Source organism: Danio rerio, chromosome 3 (genome assembly GCF_052040795.2).
Source record: "Danio rerio strain M-AB ecotype USA chromosome 3, GRCz13ab, whole genome shotgun sequence".
Classification (NCBI taxonomy): Eukaryota; Metazoa; Chordata; class Actinopteri; order Cypriniformes; family Danionidae; genus Danio; species Danio rerio.
The window spans coordinates 16,345,671-16,365,294 of record NC_141023.1 but is presented as its reverse complement, the minus strand read 5'-3'; the positions used below and the strand labels follow the sequence as shown (position 1 = coordinate 16,365,294).

Genomic DNA, 19,624 nt, shown 5'->3' with positions numbered 1-19,624 from the left:
CACATCTGATTATCCCTAACAGACCATAATGATCCACATTAGTCAACATCCGCCTAAAGAAAACATGGGAAATAGGTGGCCAAAAGAACATCACTTTACAGATACAAAAATAAATGACCTCCATCACTCGTTCACTCGCTCCAGTCATCTTGTGTTTGCGTTAAAAGTTTTGGAGAGCAGCAGAGAGATGAGCAGAGGAAATGACTCGTTAGTGAGGCTAAATGCAGAAACGCTGCAGTTGAGTAAACAACTGCGAGGAGCTGGAACACACTGAACCTCACACTAAACACACACAAGCTTATATTTCTAGAACATGCATCTCATATTACTGAGAAAAAGGGGGCGTGATAAAACAATTACTGGCAGAAAATGATAAACAGTTGAAGTCAGAATTATTAGCCCTCCTGAATTATGTGTTTTTTACCCAATTTCTATGAAATATTTCTATGTTTTTTCTGCTTAAATTAAAGCTGTTTTGAATTTTTTATGAACCATTTTAAAGTCAAAATTATTAGCCCCTTAAAGCTAATTGTTTTCCTGATAGTCTCCAGAACAAACCATCATTATACAATAACTTGCCTAATTACCCTAACCTGCCTAGTTAACCCAATTAACCCAGTTAAGCATTTGAATGTCACTTTAAGCTGCATTTAAAACTTTAAAATATCTAGTCAAATATTATTTACTGTCATCATGGCAAAAATAAAATAAATCAGTTATTAGAAATGAGTTATTAGAAATATTATGTTTAGAAATGTCCCCAAAAAATCTCTCCGTTAAACAGAAATTTTGGGAAAAAATAAACAGGGAGTTTAATAATTCAGGGGGGCTAATAATTCTGACATCAACTGTATATCTGAAAAATATTTGAAACATAATTAAAGTTTCACAGGAAAGCAAATATTTTTGTAACTTTGATTAATTATTGCTATAAAAAAGATTGTATTGCACAGTTGACTTTTATTTCTCAGATTGACTTTTATTTCTCAGACTTTAAGGTAACAAAAAAAGTTAGCAAAAAACTTTCTTATATATATGAAACAAACAAATCAGTATTGTGACATTATAATACAACTTTATAATTGTGACTTTAATTTTAGTATTTATTATGGTATTAAATACAATAAATCACCGTATAGGCATTATATAAGGCTTAATCACCTATATTGTAATGTCATAATAGCAATATAACTGAGAACTGATAATATAATTATGCTTCCATAATTGCATTTAATGGCTGTTTCAAAGTCAAATACAGTTGAAGTCAATATGATTAACCCTCCAGTGAATTTTTTCAAATGTTTCCCACATGATGTAAAACAGATTCAGGAATATTTCACAGTATTTCCGATAATATTTTTTTCTTTTATATATATATATATATATATATATATATATATATATATATATATATATATATATATATATATATATATATATGTTGAGAGGTAAGCGTGTTCGAACACCCAATAAGGGGGGAGAGCATGCTAGGAGCCCGCCGGCTAATCAGCAGGTCAATCAGAAATGATAAACAACACCTGTCTTTCTAGTGATTGGGCCGGAGAGACTCCCTTCTTAAGGGGAACGAGAGGAGCAGTCGGGGAAGAGAGAGCGCACACACACACACACACACACACACACACACTGCTACATGTGTGGTGGCATATAAAATTAATAAAACAGTTTGTTTACCTGAATCGCCGACCCTGTCTTCTTCTTTTTCCCTCAACAACAACAAACTTTACTACAATATATAAAACTGGAAATTACAAACTTCGAACAACTAACTAAATGTTATATCTCTGACAGAGTTCAATTCAAGTGTATTTGTATAGTGTTTTCCACTATCATTATCCTTCCAAAAGCTGCCTTACAATGACTGCAAAAGTGACATGCAAAACTGTTTTGCTCAGAACTGCCGGTAGCGTCGTTAATGCAGGCTTGCAGACATGACGGCATTCTGCTCTATTATTAGACTGAATTTGAGGGGGATGGAGGTCTCAGAGTGAGTGTCTGTCCTTACTACCATATCTCCAGCACGCTCGCAACACACTTAATACTTAATATACCACTCCAGCTCAGTCCAGCTCGCTTGCACAAGACTCTCTTTACAACTGCGCTACAGATAGCAGAGAAACGCTACACGCTGTTCTGGCACTTTAGCAAAACACTACACAGAGAATATACTCACACACGTTGCTTTAGCACAAAACACTTGCTAATCTTATTCTCTTATCACTAAAAGAAACATATTTTCACTATTTAGTTCGAAATGCTGTGAAATATCACAACCGTATAATGTCATACACTATAAAAATATCTGAAGTTTTCCACATTTTGTGATTCATGTTTTTATTTTCCACCATTTATTTATGCTTTTGAATGACATTATGGGGCCTTGATCTTTCTTCCAACAACTTTTAACCTTTTTTTTTTTTTTAAGTTACTTTTAATAACATTTGTTATGGTCTAAAGTAAAAAAATGTCTGGGTTGGTGTTGTATATTACAATGCAAAATCCTTGTAATAAATTTCCAGAACATTTTCTGCATTTTGTTTTACTTAATTCTCTCTATATATTATGTCTTATACATTTTTATTTTCAAACTACCAAAATTGTCAATAAAAGTCACTTTGTTCAACTGTACAGTTGAATTGTCAACATTAAAAGATGACAGATCAGAGATCAACATCCCATAATGCAATTCACAACTGAAAATATGTGGAAAACACTTGTGAATCCCAAAATATGGAGACTGTTAATAAATAGATACAGTGGTGGCCAATATGATAACAACACCTGACAGATCTTCGCTTTGAAAGCACGCAGATGGTTGAAATATATCAGAAAAAGTGAGTCTTACTATTTTACACCTCAAACACCCATCCAGTGTATGTAAATCGATCCTAATAAATTGCCTTATAATATAAATGTACACCCTCAGACCATTAAGATGTAAATTAGGCTCCTGATGATAGAGATCAGATCTGCACATAAAAAACTACAGTAATTTACAGTAATTATAATATGTTGCCTTTGAATAATTAGTAAAGTTAAATTAACATAAATTGATTAGTTGTGCTAGTAAAACAACTAAGTTTTTAACAACTGTATATATCACAGTTTACCATAGTAAATCAAGCAATTTATCAGTTTAATACACTAAAAAAAGACTAATGTACTTGTTCAAGCTACTTTTTTAAAAAATAATTTAGGACAACTGTTTTTATGTTCAACCCACTTAAGTTTGTAAAAACACTTAATTTAACCGATCTGTGTTGGGACAGCATAAAGGAAAAAGCAAGCATTTTACACAATTGCTTTTACAATTGTGTAAAAGCAAGCATTTTTATAGTGCAGTTAATACTACATTCTTTAAAATGTTGTACTGTAAATACTATAATATATGAAGGGTTCAGGTGATGGAGTGGCGCAGTAGGTAGTTAGTGCTGTCGCCTTACAGCAAGAAGGTCGCTGAGTCGAACCACGGCTCAGTTGGCGTTTCTATGTGGAGTTTGCATGTTCCCTGCATTCACGTGGGTTTCCTCCGGATGCTACGGTTTCCCCCACAGTCCACAGACTGTGACAGCGACCCCGGATTAATAAAGGGACTAAGCCGACAAGAAAATGAATGAATGAATGAAGGGTTCAGATGCACAAACCTTTAGGTGCCATCTGTCATTTTCTCCTAAAATTATACATTTTCTCAGACTACTCTGTACCGTATAAGTTGAGTAATTTCTCTTTTACGTCAATTAATTTTATTTGCATTACCTTAAATGTGAAACTATTTACCATAAATAAAGGACTCTCTGGAAAAATGCTCAGTTTAGAATAAAATTTCAGACAGCACTTAGAGGTTTTGGCATCTGAACTCTTCATATAGGCTTCATATATTATAGCATAGTTCAGAAACACTATACTGTAGTAATTTTTCATTTAGTTGTGCAAGAAACGGAACATTACTTACAGCATTATAACCTCAAGTCAAGTCGAGGTTTAGTCATTCTACTACTCGTTGAGGGAACAGAGTAGAAAATTTCATCATTATACCTGATATACACAATTCAAACAAATGTCGCTATAGGGCATTTGCTTCCTGAATAAACTAAACAAACATGTTGACTCAAACTCTATTCTATTTTAAAACAGAATATGTTCTGAAAAAGTTCCAGTCCTTGATTTTGATTGGTTGACATTCTAATTACACAACAGACTGTTGCTTGGCAATCCATCCACTATTAGAACTGAGCTAAAGAAATGGTTTTATTTCGGGAAAATCTGCTACACAGTGTGCCTAACACCTCTTAGCTGTAATAAATTCAATGTAAACCATGGCTTCTTGGGAACTGACGCTTCACATAAGTATAGCATGCATGAAGATTAAACATATATTGATATTCAATGAATTGTGAAAACGCACAATATTGATTTTGTGGGCACATCAAATGTCATCATGAATAATTATTTATAATTAAAATTGAGTGCCTTTTAAGAATATTAAGATTTTTGTATTGGCATTTTTCCACTATACGACATCAAAAATTATTGAAATATTTATAGACGACTTTGTGTTTGTTAAAGGTTCAAGAAACCCTCAAGTACGTTTTTTGAGATATTAACAGATTTGTGTGAGTTGAGCATCAGTTAAGATAATGTTAGCACCTGTTAGCTTTAATTGTGGGGTAAACTGGATAATTTTGAGCTTTTGTCAGCTAATTTCATCTTCCGGGTTTAAAATGATTTTGGGACGGTATCAAAATTGGTGAAGTGGCACAAAACTGCAAATGCAAAGATGACGCATCGAGCTCTCATTATTATAGCACGCAGTATTTAGCAGTATTAAAGGGTCGTATATGTTATTTCCATGATCCACGGGGTTTGTTGCATGTTTTCCCCCACATTTTTGTCGGGAGAGCAGTATGAGTATAGCGGAGAATGGCGGACCTTGTCTTTTATCAGTTCGTTCACATTTAGACACATTGCAGTGCTGCTGTGTTTGCCTAAATCCTCTAGATTACCAACAGGGTCTAAAGGTTAAAATAGACAGGGCAAGAGACCTGCTGCACCGAGTCTGCATTCAGACCCGGGGATTGAGGGAAAAGTCCTCATTTATAGTGTTTATATGAACACGATTATCTTTATAATTATATAAATTGTGATTGTGTGTATATGAAATTACAAAGGACAAATGTAGCAGGGCATTAAATTACTGTTTATTTCTTTGCATTTTAACTTTGTAAATCATAAAATCATGGGTCTTCGCACAGTTTGTGTCTCATTTTGTGAGCTTACTGACAACAGTTGTTCGCTCCCCTCCTCCCCAGCTCTGCTCGCCACGTCACTCCTGCCTCTGATCATGGAGCAACACGCCCATTATGATGCTTTTTTAAATTTTTTATTCTGAGGTATGTCATGGCCCTTAAGGCTTAATTTGTGAACATGAGTTAGTTTAATTGAATTCAAAGTAATGGCAACTAGGTTTTGTTTAGTTAATGCCAATGTATTGTAATTGTATTATTAAACCAAATTAATAACTAATAAAATCCAGTTGCTGTATTTTTTAACCAACATTAACATAGTATCTCTCACTGTAGATTTGAATGCATTGAGTTTGTTTTATGAATGAGGCCTAATTGTAAACTGTGACCCACTACATCTTTTTGCAATTACTTGTGAACTCTGAACATGTATAAAAAAATATATAAAAAAATAAAAAACAGCAATTGTCACAATCACCAGCGATCTAGCCCCTACAGATAACTGGGGAATATTCATTATCAACAGAACTACAAGTCTGCCACTGATTTGAAAAACAACTCCCATCATGCACCTCACACACCTGTTCCTGATCACCGAATGATTGCACACACACAGCTGGAAGCTCATCAAAAACTGATTACACAGACTATATATTCTGCTCACATTCCCACCACTTTGCTGAGTCTTGTTATTGTAACCACACAAAGCGTTTCCCAGTTTAGTCTTTCTGTGTTTCTTGACCCTAGCCTTGTTTCCTTGTCTATGTTGTTTCCTCCTGAACCAACCTTATCACATGTGACCTCGACTACGGATTTAGATTATCCTCATTGTACCATTCGTTCCAGTTCTGACCATTTGCCTGCCTGACTACTCTTTTAAATAAACTGCAGGTGGATCCTCATCTTCGTTGTCAGTGTCTCCTTGTTACACTTAAGTATTATATGGTTATTACACTTCAATTCAATTCATGTTAATTTATATAGCGCTTTTACAATGTAGATTGCGTCGAAGCAGCTTAACATAGAATTATGCCTGTTAAAATAACTTTTTTCCAACTTTAGGTCAATATCGTGATAATACTTTATATTACGATAAAACCTTCAACAATTAATAGCAAGCAAAATATTTAAACCGTCATAGAATAGACCATATAACGTCAAAATATATCAGATTGGGTTGTACAAGAAAACTAAAATCTTCAGAAATCTGCAGATCTAATTAAAACGGCAGCAGGATTATAATTCTATATAATTATAGAGGAGATGCAGATATAAATCTCAATGTCTTCACCCTACACCATCAAACACCTGCCAACTATCTGCCACGGCCAACTCTCTCTCACACACACACACATTAAGGAAAAAGTATAGGCCTACTCTTTGTGCAGAGAGTGTACAGTTACCTTATTTCCAGTAAGCACATGTAGGCTTATAAGACATCTGTGAGAGAGTGCATCATCTAGAAAGAACCAAGGCCTATTTTAGGCATCATATCTGTGATTAAACACAGGTTTTCGTCTGTAAAATTAAATCTCGCAAAACCTCTTCATTGAAATCCTTTACTATTCAATGGTTAGAGGTCAGGAAAGATTAATTTCTGAATAAATCATTGAACTTCCGATTCATCAAACAATCCTGAAATATACACACATATATAAACACTCTGTATATATAGATATTTTTAGACACTTCTATTCAGCTTAAAGTGACATTTAAAAGCTTAACTAGGTTAAGTAGGTTAACTAGGCATGTTAGGGTAATTAGACAAGTTATTATATAATGATGGTTTGTTCTGTAGAATATCGGAAAAATGTTAAAGTGGCTAGTAAGATTGTTCTTAAAATGTAAAAAAAAAAAAAAAAAACTTTTATTCCAGCTGAAATAAAACATATAAGAGTTTCTCGAGAAGAAAAAAATATTATCAGACATACTGTAAATATTGCCTTGCTCTGTTAAACATAATTTGGAAAATATTTAAAAGAGAAAAAAAAAAAGATTCAAAAGGGGGCTAACACACACACACACACACACACACACACACACACACACACATATATATATATATATATATATATATATATATATATATATATATATATATACACACACACACACACACACACACACACACACACACACACACACACACACACACACACACACACACACACACACACACACACACACACACACACACACACACACACACACACACACACACAAACATACATACATACATACACAATAACAAACTTTTATATATTAACAATAATAATAATAAAAACATTAATAATTCTACAGTTATCATTAATAATAATGATTCTACAATTAACATTATTAATAACAAATTATTATCATTATTATCACAATCCTTATTATTACTATTAATAAAAATCATAATTCTACTATTATTAATAAAAATAATTCTACAATTTTTATTATAATCCTTATTATTATTATAATTACTATTGTTATTAAAATGATTATTATAAAATAATAATTATTATTTTCATAATCCTTATAAATAGTATTTTTGAAAATAACAACAATAATACTTCTAAAATTAACATTATTAATAAAAATAATAATTGTACAATTTTTATTATCATAATCACTACTACTACTACTACTACTAATGATGATAATAGTAATATTAATAGTAGTAGCAGTAGTAGTAGTAGTAGCAACATTTTATTAACATTTTAATAATAAAAAATAATAATTTCTAAAAGGTCATTATTTCTGAAGCGGGCTGAAGTAATGATGTCAAAATTAGGTTTTACTACATGGGAATAATAACACACACATTTTAAAATAGATAAACAAAAAAATGTATAACAATATTAAAACTGAAAATGTGTTCTTTTAAATTGTGTTAAGATTTCACAATTTAACACTAATACAAATAAACTGTTTTACAGTATTTTCTTCTGCAGTATTGCTGCAAATGGCAGACATTTATTTAAATACCTGAAAATGTTTTACTAATCCCAAACGTCTGGTATAGATAATAAATATTGAATACTCCTGAATTATAAATACTACTACCAACTGAATGTTTTCTAATCTTCTAACATTAAAAGGTGACCATCAAATGATGTCTCTACTGTAGATAAAGTACATAAAACGCTGACAGGTACCCAAATTCCTGAGGGAACTGGAAAATGCTGACCCAGCATTGTTCATAGGTTGATGTGAGGTCAGCTGAAAGTTCACTTAGGAGTGGACTGACACTTTATGATGGTGAATGGGGAATTCAATGCCGATCCCTACATAGGAATCCATGTGTACTCCAGTAGAGGACCTGGGATAAAATGACTGCAAATACAAACTCAAACAGCAGCAGACACTATAAAACAACACCAGAGTAATGTGATATTAAATCCAAAATGATTATTGAAGCTTTGCAAATGCACTTCTTATACTATAAAAGTGTATTCGCAAAGCTTTTATAGCAATTGAAATGTCTGACTATTACTAAAAAAGCTTACGCCAAAGTAACAATATAATATCAAGATAATATAAATGACAGGTTATTGGTGAGATTGAAGGTGGTCTATGACCATGGCAATTGTTTTGTCTAACTACTCGAACATTAGTTAATAATAGCTTCAACAGGGAGGGATACAAACAAACATTTTTTTTATTTATCCCATTGTATGTGGTTTGCATTTTATATTAACATGTCTCAGCCTAAACTGTATATGTTATTTATATATTTAAAAAAAATTTTTAATTAAGTTCTCAGAGTCTCTATACTATGACAATCAATTAAAGCGTGCTATAGCAGAAACAGCTACAATCTGAACAATATTGAGAAAAAAAAAATATATATATATATATGGGCACATATTACCTGACCTTTTCAGTTTGAAGCTAGAAAAAAACCACCAAGAAATGCTGGGTTATTTAAGAACAAATTGGGTAAAATGCGAACTCAATCTGGAGTCTTCTTTATTTGCATTTTTTTTGTTAATGTGTCTCATTATTAACTGTATATGCTTTTTTAATTTATTTATTTTCTTATCAAATATTTTAACAAAGTTTTTAGAATCTCTATACTATGACAAAAAATTAAAGCGTGCTATAGCAGAAACAGCTACAATCTGAACAATAATAAGAAAAATAGATATATCTGGGCACAGTAAAAAGCTAGAAAAAGATCAACTAGTCTCAAGTCTCAAAACCAGCCAGAATTATGAAGGCTCTGTAAGCCATTAATTAGAGCTGGGAATGCAAACCAAAATAATGCAGGTTTCAATGTGATCCTTGCAGTTGAGTTATTCAACTCAATTCATCTTTATTTCTATAGTGCTTTTCTAAAGTAGATTGTGTCAGCTTCCAGGATGTTTGAGGATTTCTTTAAGTCACTTTGAAATGACCAATGAGCTAAAACACTTATTAGAAAATATTAGTTAAATAAATTATTAATTTTTTTTTAAATAAAAATCAATTTCTTCTCCCTTCACTTGTTACAAACCTGCAAGTTTTGCAAGAGATGCAAATTAAGCTTATGCACAAAACAATATTGCATAAAACATTTGCTAATAAAGCACAGTTTTCATCCAATGTGTCAAAGAGATTGAAATCATCACTTCCTGATGAACCGGATGGAATATGCTGCTGTAGGAGAAGCCACTGTGGGCTTTTTTTCATAAATAACAAACTACTTGCATCTCAAAAAAGAAGATAAAATGCAATAAACACAGCCATTTTGTAGAGACATGAGACGCTCTTTGAGAGGAATTATTACTGAACCACTTTGATGACAGACTTTGGCTAAGGGATTTTAGAATGACCTCAATATCCTTTCAGATGTTTGACAATGTGGTCAGTCTGCTGGTTTGTCTATTAATGCCATCCCCAGTGGATTTTCATTGCACTGTATAAATTTGGATTTCTGCACCAGTTTAAACAAACTTTAAACTAAGCGTATGCTGGAATTTATTCTTTTAATGTGTTTCCGTTGTAGTTTTAAGCGCACCAAACTTAAATTAAAAAGTGTATCCTACTCAGTTGTGCACATTTTTAAAATGTATTTGCATCTCAGTGCTTCCATTCAGTATTATTTTATGCAATAGTGTAAAATGTGCATAAAAATAGGTAGATAAAACAGCAATTGATGACCAGTCATTCTGGAAGCTCACTCATTAATCAATCATTAAGTCAAATGAATGGAGGCCCGATCCAAGAACTCGATATCAAGTCTGATCTTAAGAGAAAACATAAGATAACTCTTATATGTATTCGAGGAAAAGTAGCTAATTTGTTTGATCTAAAACGTACACTTTTTTAAAAAAAAGAGGCGTGCTCCCAAACCACACCTCTAAACCCAACCATCATTGCAGGAAGGATCAGTAATGTGTACACAAATGTGTGAATGAGATCATATAAATGAATACGAATTACACACAAGTTACAAATGACTGAGAGATTGTGTTGTGATATCAGTGAAAACACGTGCGCCTTACTCACCGGTATAATGAGCACTTTGATGTTCTTCCGCTTGAGAAGCTCCTGTTCGTTGTTCTCTAGTTTTTTGATCTGTCCCACTTGCTTCTCCAAGTCCGCTCGCACGCTCTTCACGTTGACGTTTACCTTCCGCACCTTGTCCAGGAGCTTGTTGACCGTCCCGGCCGTGCCCACGTGACTCTTGGCCAACTTGGCCAACTCCGTCTGAATGCTGCTCATGTTCTTCTCCATCACCTCCTGCTTGGCCTCCAGGCTCGTCTGCGTTTGCTGGATCTTGTCCACCACACCGATGATTTTATCTAGAAGCGCCAGCACCAATATGCCAGTAGCATCCGACTTCTCTGCGTCACCACCGTCCAGCCCTGGACCCAACACCAGATCCACCTCCTTCTCTGAGTCATCATCATCATCCTCATCGTCTCCTCGTCTCGATTTGAACTCCTTCAAGGATGTTGCAGGTTTGGCTGCAGATGTAACCAAAGCCACCTCCTCATCGTCATCAGAGACTTCGGCGAAGATGGCACGCTCCAGTTTGAAGTCTGTGTCGGCCATGGCTTGGTTTCAAGTAGACTCCAATTAACACACACTGCTTGCTTGCTTGCTTGCAGAGGGTAGAAGTGTGCACACACACACACACACACACCTACATACAAACGTGGCCCAGTGTGCAAGAACGCAGGGTAAAAATAAAGCACTAAAAAAAGACCTGAATGACAGAAGACACCCGACGGTGACAGCAGAATGGTTCCAACTTGCAGGCAACAAAGTCTTCTTTGAATCACGTCTTACTACCACTACCTTCTAGGTTTGTTAGAATTCCTCAAACCTTCCCTCCCTTCCTCTTTCCCTCAAGTCTACTTCAGGACCCCGTCCAGTTGGTGGAAGTAGACTCTCTCTCTCTCTCTCTCTCTCTCTCTCTCTAAGGTGTGTGTGTGCGCGTGTTCACAGCTCCCTGTGAAGTCTGTCCGTCTGTCAGGTCTTCCCTTTCCCTTCTCAGTCCAGCCCCCTATCGAGATCACTTACTGTAAGGACACACCCACACTGACCCTTTAAAGGGAGTCTCCACCCTCCCTAGAGCCTGGCAGGGGACACACGGACACACAGACACCCACTTGCTTAATTACGTAGAGATATGAGTCAAACATCTCAAATCGATTCATGAGTCATTAATAGCGTAACGGGAGCCAGGAAATTTACAAAGTTAATGAAACCTCATAGGGACTGTAAACATTATATAATAGTATTCATACAAAAACATTTTGTTGCAAAAATTGTGACACTCCCGATTGTCCTGTTTTCGTACTACTTCTTTAAAAAAGTATCTAAATGTGGTACTTTTAAGCAACGGTGGAGAGGGTACAGAAAAATCATACTCAAGTAAAAGTACTATTACTTACCCAAAATGTAGTGCAAGTGGGGTAAAAGTATCTGTCGTAAATATTACTCAAAGCTTTTAAAAGTATTCAAAAGTAGTGAGTATTACATTGTGAAAGGCACTATTACATGCATTGTGTGCATTTGTGTGAAAACGTAACATTCTGTAGTGAATTTAGTGATTGTTTAGGGCCATTTGGCGATTTTAGTCTTGATACAGTCAGTACACATCCGTCGTCATCTTAGTGACAAACAGTCTAAACAGTCTCTGGGTCATTGTGTGTAAAGATTTTGGACAATTTAAATGCTTCAAAGAGGGAGGCTGCATTTATAAATCGCCCATGTGTTGAGGTAGTTTATAAACAGTATAATGTGATTTACTTTCTATGTGCGATTTGATTGAACTGGTTTTTCAACTCAGCCAATCACCAAAAACAAGAAAAAAAGTAGTGATCATAGGTTGAAGAAAAGTAGTTGAGTAAAAGTAAAAATACTGCACTAAAAATATACCCAAGGGAAAGTAAAAGTACGCATTTTTAAAACGACTTTGTAAATTACAATTTCTGAAAAAACTCAATTACAGATATTGGAGTATTTGTAATTTGTTACTTTACACCACTGCTTTTAAGTTTATAAACTTTAGCATTACTTTTTTTTTTTAATCAATGCTGACTTGGCTTGTCAATAATGTAATAACACTCATGTATATATACAGTTGAAGTCTGAATTATAAGCCCTCGTTTATTTTTTCCCTAATTTTTGTTTAATGGAGAGAAGGTTTTTCAACACATTTCTAAACCTAATAGTTTTAATAACTCATTTCTAATAACTGATTTATTTTATCTTTGCCAAGATGACAGTAAATCATATTCTACTAGATATTTTTCAAGGCACTTCTATACCTTTTAAAGTGTAATTTTGACTTTAATTGTATATAATTGTATATATAAGTAAGTTTGAAAAGTTAAATGTGAAGTGAATAAAGCTCAGGCTGAAGGAAACGTAAATTTCCAGCTCAAACAAACCTTTCTGGCTTACATGAAGTAATTAATATTCAAAGTTTGCATTTGACAGTTTTTATTCTTTTTAAGGAAAGTGAATTTGTTTTTGTGAAACTGAGTAAATACACGTTCACATTAAAGCTGGAACAACAGAAAGCATGTTCAACACACCACACATCTGCACTTACTCCTGCTTTCTCTTAACACGAAGACAGGAGAGCTAACAGTGAATTACTTTTGGAAATTAAAAAGTAATGTGCTATGTTACTAGTTACTTGGGAATAAAAGTAATTTGATTACGTAACTGGCACTACTTCATGTATAAACTCAATAATGTTGAGATTTTTAAACGGGGTTCATACACATTTTCACTACTAAAATTCCATGACTTTTCCAAGACTTTCAAGTAAAAGTTTCGTGCTAATAAAGTTTCGTGCCCTAATGTTTCATGCAATGTCTACATATGCGAGGTAAAAGGGAAACCAATGCATGTTCAAATTTATTACACAATAGCGTAACACATGCAGTGATCTATTTAGTTTCAATGTATATTTATATCTCTGCAAAATTGGTTCACATAATGCTTACATTGCACTAATAATGTAAGAGTATGTGATTGGCAAAGGACAGAATAAAAGTCAAGACAACTAACCTATATTCAAGTATACAGATATCTGTTTTCCATGACTTTTCCAAAACTTTGTGGGTTTTTTCTGTTTTTTCCAAAACATTTCCAGACCTGGGAAATGCCCTGTCAAACTTCCAAGTCCAAATTATTAGCCCTCCTGTGAATTCTTTTCTTTTTCAAATATTTCACAAATGATCCCAGTATGTCTGATAATATTTTTTCTTCTGGAGAAAGTCTTATTTGTTTTATTTCGGCTAGAATAAAAGCAGTTTTAAAGTTTATTTTAAACCATTTTATGGTCAATATTATTAGCCACCTTAAGCAACAGAACAAATCATCGTTATGCAGTAACTTCCCTAATTAACCTAGTTAAGCCTTTAAATGTCACTTTAAGCTGTATAGAGGTATCTTGAAAAATATCTAGTGAAATATTATTTACGGTCATGGCAAAGATAAAATAAATCAGTTATTATTAATGAGTTATTAAAACTATCATGTTGTTTATAAACGTGTTATTTACAGGAGAGATAATAATAAAGGAGGGCTAATAATTCAGGAGGGCTAATAAATCTGACTTTAGCTTTATATATTGCACACATTATAAAGTCCAATTATAAAGCAGTCTCAGTGGCGCACCTTGTAAGACGCATGTGATCATGAATTGATTCGTTCGAGCATGAACTCGGCTCGAATCCAGCGTCTGATGAATTCTTTCTAGTTGTGTAAATTGCTTCCTTGTCCTCATTTGTAAGTCGCTTTGGATAAAAGCGTCTGCTAAATGACTAAATGTAAATGTAAATGTAAAGTGTATTGTTATATATAAAAGGTTATCAAAATGAATATGGTCGGTATTATAATGATACTGCATATTATTAATTTAATAAATTCTATTATTTATAGACATGATTTATCAACAGATCTTTTCTCACACGCATACAAAAAAAGGAAAAACAAGATAATGTGTTTAGATCCCCTCCTTCCTCTTTATTGACACACACAACAGACATAATCACTCCACGTCACTGACTGCGTTTACTTGGTATAGTTCATTTCTGCTACACTGAAGAACTGCTTTTGACATCTGACATAATTTCTTTAATAGCCAATGCATGTGTATGTTGCATGAATAAACAACAGTCAAAAAACCCCAGAACTGGGCACTGCAGCAAACAGATTCGTAAGATCAGATGTACATTTGCTTTTAATTGTCCAGAGAAAACAAAAACAAAACAAAACACAGAGACCAACTAAATCAGGACTACATTTTACAACCATGACTGCGAAGGAATGAAAAGATCTGCAATAAATCTGGATTAACTGCATCTATGATTCAGATATGCATGACAAAGGTTTGTAAAATGGCATAAAGTGATGTTTTTGTTGTTGTTGTGACGTTTGAAATGAGGTCCCTTTGCATGAGAACTATTAATTTAGTTATGTTCAACATAAAGAATAAAAGATACATAAAAAACAAACTCTAATAATTTAGGAAACTGGACAAAAAGACAAAATCTCCACTATTATGAGAAGGAAACTGTAAAGATATTTGCTTCTATTGAAGAGTATATACAAATTCATAGGCTTTTATGAAGGAAAAAAAGCATGACGTTCATACTATTGAGTTTGTATTATATTATATCAATATATCGAGGCAAGAGTTATTCCATGTGTTATGCTCAGATTCTTTTTACGAGTTGCATGTAATTTACTTGCATGTAAGTTATTCCATTTATGTCCTGAAGTAGAACACCTGAGAAATTTAGAGCCATGCATGTCACAGTGCTCACATAATCATAAAAGCTCACTCTAAACTGATTGGCTCCTGTAGTTTGGAGGTTTGCAAAGGAAGGGAGAGAGAGAGAGAGAGAGAGATAGAGAGTGGGTGAGGTTTATTCTTCAGACTTGCCATCCAGAATGCTGTCAAATGTAAAAGGCATGAACTTGAAGCCCTGTCCAGTGTAGAATTTATTCTGGAACTCCACCCTAAAGAAATGATGAAAGAAAAGAGGTCAGTGGAACACGGTTCAAATCAAAACGAATGAAGAAAAAAATGAGGTCAGTGGAATATGGTTTAAATTAAATCAAGACAAATCAAAGTAAATCTGTAAAACATTAAAAATTAAAATACAAATAAATACAACATATAACTTAAAAAAAGAAATGGTATAAAATAAACAAAAATAAAAAATACAAAATTTAAAAAAATCTAAAATAAAAAACAAATAAATACTAAGTACAACATAAAAACCTAAAATATAAATAATTGTTTTCATGAAAAACAAAATAAAGCATATAAATTTCAAAAATAAAGTAAAATAAATATAAAGTACAAGACAAATGTTAAATATAAATGGTAAAAAAAATTTATGAAAAACAAAATAAAAACAACATACAGCATAGAAATGTCCAAAAAAATACAAATTAATACCAAATACAACACAAAAATTAAAATATAAATGGTAAAAAATGTAATAAAAAACTAAATTTAAAAAATGCAAAAAATACAACATACTGCACAGCATAAAAATCTCAAGAAAAGTACAAATAAATATAAATTACAAAAAATATAACACAGTATAAAAATGTAAAAAATAAAATACAAATAAATACAAAGCACAACATACTAATTGTAAATATATAATATAATAAAACCTATAATATAATATATAATCATGTAATATATATATGTGTATGTATATATATATATATATAATTAAAAATGATGAAAAACAAAATAGGCAAAAATACAACATACAGCATAATAATGTCAAAAAATAAAATACAAATAAATACAAAATACAGCAAAAAATATAAAATAGGTTTTAAATATAACTAAAAAACAAACAAATAAAATGCAACAAATAAAATAATAATAAAATACAACATTAAAAATATTAAATAAAATAGTATGAGATAAAAAAAAATTGTTTTTAGCATCACATTTCAAATGGGCAAATTACTTAAAACTTACAAACTTGTCCAATTTAGTTTTATACATGAATTTTTGGTATAATCTGATAAGCAACTTAAAGAGATTAAGTTTACGCTGAATAAATCTACGTAAATTGACAAATTTTCAAGTATTTTGAGTAAACAAAAAGACTGTGTGTGTGTGTGTGTGTGTGTGTGTGTGTGTGTGTGTGTGTGTGTGTGTGTGTGTGTGTGTGTGTGTGTGTGTGTGTGTGTGTGTGTGTGTGTGTATAACTTACCAGTGCAATCTAAGAGCATGAAGAAAGGCAGAGAGACCTTCCATGACCAACAGAATAAACACTGTCAGTACAGCAAAAAAGCAAAAGATAATGGACAGGAAAATGAATCCTCCAAAACTCCTGGAAGAGAGACCCATGTGCATCACCATTGACCACAGCACCTCAGAGAGCTCTGTGAGAGAACACAAATACTTATTATATTAATTTATTAAAACTTCTACTTGCAGCAGCTATTACATGCTTCACATGCAGGAACTGTAGTTATACATGCAACACCAAGATTCAAAAAGAGTATACAAAATTACAAATGCATGTCAAACAACTATTTCTAAAAGAGGAAGAGCCCTGCTAATATTATATTTAACAATAATAAGCTATACACTGTTACAATAGTCATCTGTGTCCTCCAGCTACTTCATTTAAATTATTTTTTTATTTCCCCTCTCTCTTTTGCCTTTGTCTTATTATGTGTTTTATTTGTTTATATTACATGTTTGACATAATTTGTCCCTGTAGAAAACGCGCACTCTAATCAAATGAAAAACATTGGCTAACAAAGTTGTTTTACAGTTTTTTGGCAACACAAGTGTTCTTGGAGCTTTGTATGATCACAGTTGAACCACTAAAGTCACATGGATTGTTTTGACAATGTTTTTGGTTTCTTTTCTGGACTTTGAACTTCTTTTAACCATTGCTGTCTATGCAGTTTGTCGATGCTTTTGGATTTCATCTAAAATTTAAATTTGTCTTTAGAAGATGAACAAAGGTCTCAAGGGATTGGAGCAACATGAGGGTGAGTAATTAATAAATTAACATTTTTGGGTGAACCAACCCTTTAAGACTGTGATTGATTTGTGACTGTTGATTGTAACTCTCTCAATTCCAAGGATGCATCTTAAGAAAAACACTCATTAACAGTGACCAAATTATGAAGCCAGATCAGTCACAAAAATAATACATTCACAAAATAGAACTCATACATCCAAAACACAATTGACATTTACAAAATTCAATTCATAAATTCAAAACACAATTCAAAAATATGCAAATCAAATCTGTAAATTCAAAACACAATTCAAATTGACACAAATCCAATTTGTAAATTCAAAGCATGATTCAAAAATATGCTAATTCAATTGGTTAATTCAAAACAATTAAAAAATGTGCAAATCCAATTCCTAAATTTAAAACACGATTAAAAATGTCACCGATTCAATTCTTAAATTCAAAACACGATTCAAAAATACACAAATCCAATCTGTAAACTCAAAACACAATTCAAAAATACACAAATCCAATTCTTAAATTCAAAACACGATTCAAAAATACACAAATACAATTCTTAAATTTAAAACACGATTAAAAATGTCACCGATTCAATTCTTAAATTCAAAACACGATTCAAAAATACACAAATCCAATCTGTAAACTCAAAACACAATTCAAAAATACACAAATCCAATTCTTAAATTTAAAACACGATTCAAAATGACACAAATCCAATTTGTAAATATAAAACACGATTTAAAAATATGCAAATACAATTCTTAAATTCAAAATATGATTCAAAATGACACAAATCCAATCTGTAAATTCAGAACACGATTCAAAAATACACAAATCCATTTTGTAAATTCAAAACACGATTAAAAAATACACAAATGAAATCGGTAAATTCAAAACACAAAGCAAAAATACGCACATCCAATTTGTAAATTCAAAACACGATTAAAAAATAAACAAGTCCAATCCATAAATTCAAAACACGATTCAAAAATACACAAATCCAATCTGTAAATTCAAAACACAATTCAAAAATAAACAAATCCAATCCGCAAATTCAAAACCCGATTCAAAAATATGCAAATCGAATCTGTAAATTCAAAACACTAATCATATTTACTTGTATGTTTACAAATTTCCGAACTGGATTTTGTAAGTGTGAATTGTTCTGCGCATGTATGAATGTTTATTTTGTAAATGTATTATTTTTGAGACTGATCTGGCTCCATACCAAATTAGTAGCCTCGACTGTCTCACATCATAACACTCATCTCAGCATGTGTAAACTTTGAGGGCTCACCTTTAAAGTCTACATCCTTCAAAGAATGCAACCTCTGAATAGAGACACAGCTACTGTACTCTATGCAATGTTGTGGACCAAAATAAAAGGACTGCACAAATGTTTACAAGTGTGTGTGCTTTACTTACGGGCATGAGCCAGACTCAGCGCCCAGAGCCGTAGATAAGACGCAGTGTTTGAGATGCAGCCCAAGCAGTATTCTATAGTGTGAATGGCTTGATGCACTGCTTCATCTGCAAAATTAAACTAGAGAGAAAAAGAGAGGGCAATAAGAGATGATCAGACAAATGAAAACACATGAGGACACTTTCACTCTCAGCTCAATCACAGCATCAATTAGCAAACGTGAATCACAATGCAGTGCCTTTGAGATCTCCAGCATCATTCAGTGACATTTCTTTCGGAGTCATGCTCGCCGGATTATTTCTGTGTATTGATGGCGCGTAAAAATCAGCAAAGAGAAATGGTCATCTAGAAAAAGAATATATGTCTAGAAGAGATGGAAAAGAGCTAACAAGAGAAGACCCGACACCGAAGCCTGCATGAAAACACACACACACACACACACACACACACACACACACACACACAAACAC

General features: G+C 32.9%; 2 protein-coding genes and 1 long non-coding RNA gene across 4 annotated transcripts in view; 1 reads left to right on the top strand and 2 right to left on the bottom strand.

Moving 5' to 3' along the window:
* The window catches only part of cavin1a (caveolae associated protein 1a), a 40,504-nt gene extending 28,815 nt beyond the window's left edge, over positions 1-11,689 (bottom strand). Inside the window, exon 1 of the mRNA XM_087244145.1 lies at positions 10,737-11,689. Coding sequence (XP_087100271.1) covers positions 10,737-11,285 — 549 coding nt within the window. The 5' untranslated portion in view covers positions 11,286-11,689. The remainder of the gene's footprint in view (positions 1-10,736) is intronic.
* Positions 11,690-12,767: 1,078 nt separating this feature from the next.
* On the top strand, positions 12,768-14,973 carry LOC147845571 (uncharacterized). Its single transcript, XR_015480570.1, has 2 exons — positions 12,768-14,341; positions 14,543-14,973. It is a non-coding gene; the product is annotated as an uncharacterized LOC147845571 (long non-coding RNA).
* Positions 14,696-19,624, bottom strand: part of atp6v0a1a (ATPase H+ transporting V0 subunit a1a) — a 50,916-nt gene continuing 45,987 nt past the window's right edge. The window contains exons 20-22 of one of the 2 annotated variants that reach the window (XM_087242199.1): positions 19,157-19,274; positions 16,946-17,117; positions 14,696-15,719 (exon numbers count right to left, since the gene is read on the bottom strand). In XM_087242199.1, the coding sequence (XP_087098325.1) occupies positions 15,626-15,719; positions 16,946-17,117; positions 19,157-19,274 (384 nt within the window). In that variant the 3' untranslated portion in view covers positions 14,696-15,625. 2 annotated transcript variants of the gene reach the window in all.